Genomic DNA, 10,000 nt, shown 5'->3' with positions numbered 1-10,000 from the left:
AAGGTTTCATGCTCAAGGGTATATTGGTTTTTACCACAGTCCAAGTGACGAAGCACTGAGGAATGCCTAATGAACCTTTTTATACATCCGTCCTCCGTACAAGCAAAAAGGCTAGTCGAAGCATCTTCCCCTGCCGAGCCTGTGGATTCTTTTTCATCCCCTGAGGGCTTCGCGGAAGCAGTTGCTCGCCCTTTTATCGATGAAAAATTACTTCGGTGTACTTGGGCTACCACAAGGGCCGGTAAAGCGCGTGAACCTTGTACAGAAGACTTCTGTTGATACACGATCTTACCCGGACCGATTCCGTACGCCCTCCACACGCGAATCCCCTCAGCTGAATACTCTATGTTGGATAAAAGGGTTACACCATCTATCTTGAATGCCGGAGTTTCCACGCTTGTAAACGGTTCACAAAGCGTGACATTAAGGGAAGGCACTCCACCGAAAGATACCATGGCTTTGAACATCTGTTCTGGTGTCTCGATGTCATTTCCTGAATTTAGGAAGACTCTCATGTGAGACTTTATGGTCGCTGCCTTGCGGTCACACGCACCCTTTCCTCCCTGTGGATCTGAAAAGTCAAGCCTCTTGAGTACGATGCCCTCCTTTTGGCCTAATTTGCTTGAGTTAATAATGACGTGCCCGCAGTGATAGCAGACGGCATTGTCTTGCCGATAGTAGACAGTTGTCAAGCTTGGCATGATGGATTTCAGCTGCTGGATTACGTCTGCCATTACTGCGAGCACGGCATTGCTATCCTGACTGAAGGCCTTAATAATATGGCAGAATGTCAGCATCTGTATTTCGTCATTTACTATCGTAAACGGAACACTGATATGCCAAGGAATTCCTCGTTTTCCAAACCAGTCTGTCTGGCTCTCGCGGTACTTCCTTGGCAAATACTTCATGGCCCAGTCCTGGATGACAAGGACAGAGGATTCGTTTAGTGATTCCAGGAAGTCAATTCTTGCTGCATCTTGGTGGATTGAACGTAAAATATGTGCCTTCGACGATCCTATTTGAGCTTTTGTCTGTTTTACTAAGAAACGCATTTCTTCACAATCGTCATCTGATAAATTGCTTTCATTTTTAACTAGTGCGTTGTCTATTTCATCCATTGTTGATGCTAACAACTCGCAGTGATCGCAACAGTCGTCATGGCTGTGTTTGCAGTCATCATAAAAAGCAGGATCTTTGCAGTCACTCAATGCAAACAACCTGCAATGATCTGCCACAGTTGAGCCCTCACAAACATGCACCTGCAATTGAAAACAAGACTTCTCAGTTCTCTTACTGTTTAAGGATTAAAAAACCGAAAATGAACTTATACATGCTCTATTCTTAAATCAATTAAATCAATGGACAGAACAAAACCCACGAATACTTCAACATCAATTTGCGCAATGTATTTGTCAATTCACTTCTTTTATTGTTTTTGTTTTGTTTTGTTTTGTTTTTTTCATTGATTCAAAGCTACAAGTTTCTATATGCCAGAAACGTATGATAAAAATTTTGCATGCTTCACCAGCAACATATTTTAGTTAACAGGAACCTCTAATTTTTAAGAACTTGGGGTGGATATAAGTTAAGCTTTTGAAGCAGCGTATAAATGTAAACCACTGCTCGTGATAGGATCTCCGTTTACAACGGTTTCTCCTTAGTGCGATCTAAATGATCAATGAGAAAACGTACCCTGTAATCACTTTTAAGGTGGCGTTTTGCCGCAAGTAGGCCATTCTGCACATCCTTGACCTGGTGCATCCCTTTTCCTGCGTCCCCAAGTTTCTCAGCTACTTCTGCTAGGTTGTCAAATGCCTGAGCACCCGACAAGCTTATGTAGTCGAGGCCTTGAAGAGATTTTCTTGAAGATGCTGAGCAGACGGATAATACTCGCAACAATGTGCTACGGCTCAACGTTCTGAAGTTACACTCATCACAATATGCTGTGTACTGCTGTACCACTCTCTCAGGGATTAGAGTTCTGATAACATTTGGGACCTTTATTGTCGTTTTGTCGCTGTCTACGATAGAGCGCTGGCCAAATGGGAGATCTTGCATGATATGTGGGCTCGTTATAGACATTATGAAATGTTCAATCTGCGAGGGGGAAACATCCCGTCTTGGCGCTCTTTCATGAAGTAAATTCCTCTGCCATGTGTCAGGCAGTGACGTTTGACTTCCGTGTAGCGGTATTTGTCAGATCTGGTACGTATTTAAGGAGAGTCTTGTAACGTACTTTGTCTGCTATTATCGATAGTATTTGTCGCCGTGTTGCCCAGTTGCTTGCAGCACCATAGCACTCGGAAAGAGCTGCCATGAGCGTCTCATCTACGTTGCTTTCTGGGGAAACCTCCTCACTCGAGATGAACTGTTGCCGTAACACACCTAAGGAGGCCACCTCGCTGAACAAAGACTGTGAATCCTGAGGGCTTATGTCATTAAGTATAGCGACAGTGGCTTGACCTGCTTTGCGCGCGTAGTAGCGTTTCGTTCGTGCACTCGCCTTCTCCCATGGGGTTTGCAGCTGTGATCTTACTGGACTTATGTCTCTTGCTGCTAAATAGGTGTTTAGAGTGTCTAGAGGCTTCTTTTCGTCTACTCTCAACAAAACGTCTTCATCTTCACTTGACGTATCACTAGAGACGTACAAATTTTGACCCGCGGTAAGAGGAGTGCTCTGAGGAACAGGACCCTAAAAGGGAAATGAAATTTTTTTTTCTTGAAAGCTATATAATCCACCTATTTGTTTTCGAAGGAAGTTATTAATTTCCATAGGATCCTTTCGGGCTTTTTGCCATGATTTATTTAAGGTGGCTCCCTAGAGTATTTGTGAATACCGTCACTACAGGAAAGAAACCTAGTTAATTTCTCAGTATTTACCAGTATGGGTACCGATATAATATGGGTTATTTTTTGGGTGTTAATTTTTAGATCATGGACGTTGCCATGGCAACATCACATCTAATGACAGGCAGATATACTCCTATTTTTTGTCTAAATTCCTTAATATTTATACTTTTCTTCGGCGAATTTTCTTGTTCTTTGCCAGCCACATTATGGAAATGAGATTGACTGACATTTTGAAGCGGTAAAAAGTCAAGGTCGCTGAGACGCTTTTGCCAATATTCTGTAATCTGTCTTTTCCTTTACTATATTCAGACAAATTTTAACAAATGTAGTTGATAGGAACTGTATGTGGTTAGAACTGAGCCAATTTAAAACAAATTTTACCCAAGGGAATGCGAGAAAATTAGCAGTTAATTTTACAGATTTGGTCACTCTGTCCTGAACATGCACGATTCAGGCTTTACGCGCCATACCAGTGCCCAGCTTGCGCGCAGCCATAAAACTCTAGGGAGCCTCCTTAATTGAATTTTTTTGGTCTTTGGCCTTACAAACGTCACCATTCCTTTGGCCCCAGTCATTCCAATTAAAAAAATAAAATCCTTCAATGTCTTTTAGTAAAGCCACCAAAAGCCACACACACTTTCCCAAGACATGGCCAAAGTATGCGCAGGAAACTCACAAAATTAGGATCTCTTGACCAAAAGTACAGACTCACCAAAGACATTTCTGCAAACTGTGTGTGAGACTTTCTTTTGTTACGCTTGAAGGCGTTGCTATGCTAGTCTCACCAAGTAAGCTAGCTGCAAGCATCTCTCTGCAATCTCTACAAATACCTACAGATAAGATGACATATAATTATTCAGTGAGGCACGCACTATCCTATGTAGATCTGTGTTGTAAATTTTTACATTCGATATGAGAACGTTTGTCGGATTTCCAACAGTGCACAAAATGGTTCCATAACATTGCAAACTCTGCCTCAGAAGTCATCTCCTGTTGATCGACCCCAGACCATCTCTTAACCACTCAGTGACAGCTCTAGTCATAGCAATGAATTTGCCAATTACAATCCGGATGAGTGAAAATATATATATTATATTATAATATTAGATTTGCAACTTCTGATTCCGATTGTACTCACACGCACAGCTTACCGGGAGCGCACGCGGCTTAACTTCGGAGTAACATGATTGATTACATACCAGATCCTGCGGGAACAAAGACCCCTGTGTAACGGAGAATTTCCTTGGACTCCTTCTTGCCAATACCACGATCAGCCTTCCTTTTGTTGGTATGCTTAGCAAGCCCAGCTGGAACACGACATCGATTTGCTCCCCTTCGCCAACCAATTCCCAAGCTAGAGCGATGCGCTGGACAGACTGTCCATGCAGAAATTCTTCTTGGAAAGGAAAACGTGGAAGCACGAGTGAGAATAAGTTCAACCTCGGAGGAAATATCACTTAATCCAACACTCCGTACATATTCGCCAATACCTCTGTCACGCGATGATAGGGGCAAGGTATCACCACTGGGATATCGCTTGTTATAATCGCAAATACCTCCAACTAACTTAAAGAAAGAACATTTACTTTCCATAACGAAAGGGCAGCAATAGCTGTCCTGAAAGTCGCTTCAAGAAACGTAACAGCAGAAGTGCTCTAGACAATTTTTTTTTTTTTTGCGGCTGTCAATGAAAGCTAGTCCTGTCAATCAAAGCCAAATTTGAAATCTCCTTGACCACCCGCCTCGTTTCTCACTGTATATATTTTAGAATGAATTTTTCTCTCATTAATTCAAACGACGTTTTAACAACATTTCGGTAATATTTTGCCCCTGATGCTATTACGTTTGGATTAAAAGAAGAAAACCAAGAAAGCGATGTCGTTATTTCAGTAATGCACCGGAAGTTGTGACGATCCTACCCAGAACAGTTGGCTGTTTATTAACCTCATTATATACTGAAATTTCCACTTCTCTCCGGTATCGCTTACCCAAGACAAGACAAAAAGAAATCTCATCGCAGGGAACTATCATCGAGGTAGGCTGCAACTTTGTGCTTATGCGACATTTTCAGCGACAACTGTTCAAACGTTTTCTGCTGTGCAAGTGCTTTGTTGTTTAAGCGTGTGGACAGGTCGATTTTGCCGATATTGAGAGTGTTGATACTTTGCGGTGATAAAAATCCCGGCACTAATTTTTATATCCGGATTAAGACCAACGTTTCTACTAACTAAATCTAAAAATTTCGGGCGATTTGCTATTTTACCGGGAATGGATATTTCCTTCTGAAAAAATGCACCGAGCCGGGAATTTCGACCACGCAAAATTTTGCTAATTTTTCACGGCTTTCCCTGAATTTCTGTTTCGACACAGAAGTGAATGTTTAGGCTCGAATTAGTCGCTGACACATATTAAAGAAGTTTCTGGGCACAAATGTGAGGTTAAAAGCGATGCGAACTGAAAATGGGGATTGATTTGAATATAGCATCTTACGCTAAAATGGCAGGGGCACTCAACGACCAATTTGTTGTAAAATGTATTATTATACCCCAGTTAATGAAAATAAATGTTATTAAGGCATTTTCAGGTGTTTTTTAGTGTTGCTGGGAAAACATTATCTGTTCCTTTTACCCAGCAAGACACACAAGAAATTTCCCAGCCAGCTAGATAAAATTGGTTGGTTTCCCAGCCAGCTGATCAAATTTATTTCCCAGCCAGGAATTCCGCGCGTTTTCAAATCCCGCGATCCAAAACGACCGAACAAAAGCGACAAAACCGGGACAAAACAGGTTTTTTTCCGCAAGCGCAATCACTCTGACCAGCCGTCGTATGTTTGTGACTACTCTCTGGGAGAGGGAAGGTTTTTTTTTTTTTTTTTTTTTTTCAGTCGTCCTCAGTCTTCAGAGCTTCTACAGCCAGCTCGGGTTGAAATGCTAGAAAAAGTCAGTAATTCCTAGGCAAAACCTCTATCAATAACAAAATTTCCCAGCCAGCTCATCGAAACACCTGTATTTTTGCCAGCCAGCAAGATTCCTCTGGGGAACAGATAATGTGAGGAACAGATTCGTTGGGTGCCCCTGAAATGGCGGCGTTTTCTCTGATAGCGGGGGCCGAACAGAATTTCGTCATTTTCGGGAATTAAAATAAATCTTTCAAGAAAAAAATCCCACCACGTTTCTTACAGTATGATAGGCTATCTTTGTATGAAATATGAAGAATTTTGATTTTTCATCATGTGCCACCTTTTGCTCGATTTTAGTGGACATTCCCTCTTAAATATCGAGCAACATGTCAAGTTTTACATTGTCCCCTTCCGTACGAGGTAAGTAAACAGGAGCACCCAACGAGAACGTAGTTCAAACTGCCACTCAAACATAGCATTGTTAAACGTATTTTAGTATTTAAACGGTACATATAGGCATAATTTTATCCCCTAAAAAGTTTTCATCTGTTCGGATTTCCTAGCTGAAAGTCTAGTGATCCGAAAATTATAGGGATCAAAACTTACCATTTCGAAAATTTTAGCCAGATAAAAGGCTCCCGAAAATTCTAGGTGACCTTTTTAGGGTAAAAATCCGTTAAAAATGGGCAATTATACCATTTTTCAGATGTTCGAAAATCCTAGGAGAGGCAGGCAAGCAAGAAATTTAACAATAAATTTTCCGAAAATTCTAGATCTCAAATCGTCTTCCGAACAGATATTTTCTGAAAATTGACGTTGGGTGCCCCTGAGTAAAGGACTTAACATATACAAGTCTGTGCAGTTGTGGATTCACGGCCATCTGAACGATGTGTGAGAGGACGGCTCAGGGTGCTTCACAAGAATCAAGAAGCAGCAAGGGCGCTTTCCGCTACATGTTGAATTTGCATATTTTGTTCACACTACAAAGCAACAACAGAAGAGACTTAGAGTCCGCGCATCACGACCATGGCAAGTACTCTTGACAAGGAGTGAAGACCAAGTCACGAAATTTTCGGCCAAAACTGCAATTCAAGTCATCCAAAGGTAAGTGATACTTGTGACCAACTTTTAAGGCTTTACAGATAGGTTTATGCTCTGCAATCAAGCCATATGAACTTGTCCGTAAAATTACCATTGTGCTCTACGCAATCTAGTCTGGGCCTCTGGAAAGGAGAGGGCAGCCGAGAGCGTGGCCAAGAGCGTGCATCCCTTTGGGGTCACGCCATAAAAAAGAAGAATTTCCGCTCGACCGAGTGTTTACTTGGAGATGCCCAAATGTGATGACATACATTTAACACGCTGAAAAGGAGCGTGCGTGTTTTTTCCCTGTCGCGAATGACAGGTTTTACATTAAGCCGACAATATTTCAACAAAAGAAACAACCTAACATGAACCCAGCAACGAGCCTTAATTTTTTCACTTTTTTTTGGTTTTCCAAATTGATACGAGTACGAGCAGCATAACATAAGCCTAACAAAAACATTACAAGAGCCTGAAAAGCGTCTTTTGTAACGCTCACGCGACGTTAATGTAAGGCTCGTGCTCGTGTCATGCTTAATTGTAACACTGATAGTAAGTGTCGTGTGAGGCTGCTGTTAGCCTTTAAAATTCAGGCCTAATTAAGGCTCCTGTCAGGCCTAAAGTTTTCGTACGGGAAATATACGCCAAAAACTTGTGTACAAATAACGCGCAAACGAGCATCAACACAAATGCAAAAATGATTCATTAGTAAGTATAATCTCTTCTATTGTGTCGGTTGTCGGCCCGTTATTACAAATATGAACACAAGCTTATTATCATGGTACAAAGTCTAGCCTGCGAGCAAGCTCTCTTGCGGGGCGGGTGGGCGGGTGAGGAGAGAGAGAGAGAGCTCTCTCTCTCTCCTCGCCCGCCCACCCACCCCGAAAGAGAGCTTGCTCGCAGGCTACACAAAGTCCTGCTGGCTGGTTATCTTTATGAAAGGCAAAGACGACATCAGGTTAACTTTTAGAGAAATAAGTTATCAACAAATGTCGCATAAAAAGCTTTTAACATTGAAATTATTTTTGTGGAGCCCCCTTCCCTTGTCTGCCTTGAAGAATTGTTATTCTTGCTGCTGTGGCTTGCTTCCTTTGTTATTTTCGCTATATTCGTTGTATTTGTTATTTTCGTTATATTTGTGGGGCTCCCTTCCCTTGTCTGCCCCTAAGAATTGTTATTCTTGCTGCTGCTGTTTGCTTCACTTGTTATTTTTGCTATATTTGTTATTTTCGTTATTTTTGTTATATTTGTAGGGCCCCCTTTCCTAATGTCTGCCTTGAAGAATTGTTATTCTTGCTTCTGCCGTTTGCTTCATTCGTTATTTTTGCTATAATTGTTGTTTTCGTTATTTTTGTTATATTTGTAGGGTCCCCTTTCCTTGTCTGCCTTGAAGAATTGTTATCCTTGCTGCTATCGCTTGTGATCTGTTATGTTTGCCTGTGTGGCTCGCTTGATTTGTTATTTTCGTTATTTTTGCTATAATTGTTATTTTCGGTATTTTCCTTAGCACAGTTGTTATATTTGTTATTCTTGCTATTCTTGCTGCTGCCGTTTGCTTGACTTGTTATTTTTGCTATATTTGTTATTTTCGTTATTTTTGTAAAATTTGTAGGGCCCCCTTTCCTTGTCTGCGTTGAAAAATTAATATTCTTGCTTCTGCCGTTTGCTTCATTCGTTATTTTTGCTATAATTCTAATTTTCAGTATTTTCCTTAGCACAGTTGTTATATTTGTTATTCTTGCGACTGCGTGCATTTCTGGACATAAGTGGAGAATCTATTCAGGACTACAGTCTTGTACTATATTTTTAATTTGCAAATGTTATCTACGACAACAACAACAACATTGACCGAAAAGTAAACATTTCCGATTTCCGTATGCAGGGCGTCCAAGGCGACAGAAATAGTACAAAAAATCGTTTTTTAAAATGTGTGGATTTCTTTGAGTCATGCTTTAGTCTTTTCGCTAATAGGACAACACGTTGTTGCAAATGTTTCTCAAATCATTTTTTTCTTCGCAGTGCGCATTGTACATAATAGCGATATCATTCACAACCCAAAGGTCACGACAACAAATTAAAGTGCTCACGTTTCTCAAAGCTGATCCGATGACATGCGTGTTGCATAATGGCATAATTATGCGTCTGTACCCTTTTCGGCATTTTACAGGGCACTCTGGATATTGATATTTCAACAGTGGTCAAAGGAAACAATGTACATAATACTGGAAAACTCTCATTAACATAGGATTCCTAAAACTATCATTTATTTGTATAGAAATGTGTCCATGAACTTTTGAAACACCCTGTAGGTCTTACATGTTAACTCGTCAAGAGATCATGTCGTCTCTTGCACTCATTATGGAATTTAATCAACTGACAATTCCGTCAGTCACCAAATGTAAACTCAAATTACCAACCTAACCTACAAGCATTTTCACTTGGTGATGGCGACAGTCGAAATGACAATAGAAAGGAGCCTGGTTTGGTTTGTAAAGACGAAAGAAAGCGAACTGGATGGAGAACTCAACAGATTTGACAAATTTGACTCATTGGAGACACCAGCGAAGCTCGAAGTAATTAAATCTCAAGTTAGACTACGAGAGCTCCCTCTAACAGTAAACATGAATATGCTTCAAAGATTGGGAGACGAGTGGTAAATCTAAGAAAATAATGCTAAAAAAATTTTATCGTCAGCTTCTTTATTTCATAAATACTCCACTGTAGCCGCTGTAGTGCTCACTAGGCTCCTTGAAGAAGACAAAATATCACTAAAAATCCACCTAGAACATCATATATGCAGACAAAATTTTAAACAAACGTACCTGTCTTGCCGTTGTAATTCCTGTAACATTTCTTTTCCCCTCTCGATAACTTTTCTCAGTTCCTTCTTTAAATCTCGCGGCTGCCTCTTATGTCGCTCAAAAGTTTCATTTAGGAGATCGTAGAACTCTTTAAATGTTCCTTCGCACTGCATTTCTGTTGTTCTGTGTTTGCTCTTAATCTCTTTGAGTTCACCCAGTGTAACTCGTGTGAAGCAACCTCCGAACACTCTATTGGTGTACGTAGAGCGATGGAAACTCTAATAGTACCAGCTTCGGTCTGTTCCTGAAAGATACACAATATCTCCCCCCGGTGGGGGGGGGGGGGGGCGACTTCCATTTGGAACAGACG

At 41.0% G+C, this 10,000-nt stretch overlaps 1 protein-coding gene across 2 annotated transcripts in view; it reads right to left on the bottom strand.

Annotated features, from left to right (window-relative positions):
- The window catches only part of LOC137985007 (intersectin-1-like), a 61,810-nt gene extending 51,847 nt beyond the window's left edge, over positions 1-9,963 (bottom strand). Inside the window, exon 1 of one of the 2 annotated variants that reach the window (XM_068832401.1) lies at positions 9,652-9,963. In XM_068832401.1, the coding sequence (XP_068688502.1) occupies positions 9,652-9,803 (152 nt within the window). In that variant the 5' untranslated portion in view covers positions 9,804-9,963. The remainder of the gene's footprint in view (positions 1-9,651) is intronic. The other variant, XM_068832409.1, reaches the window with a different exon arrangement.
- Positions 9,964-10,000: the final 37 nt, after the last annotated feature.

Source organism: Montipora foliosa, chromosome 2, assembly GCF_036669935.1.
Source record: "Montipora foliosa isolate CH-2021 chromosome 2, ASM3666993v2, whole genome shotgun sequence".
NCBI lineage: Eukaryota > Metazoa > Cnidaria > Anthozoa > Scleractinia > Acroporidae > Montipora > Montipora foliosa.
This window is presented reverse-complemented; position numbering and strand designations above follow the sequence as displayed.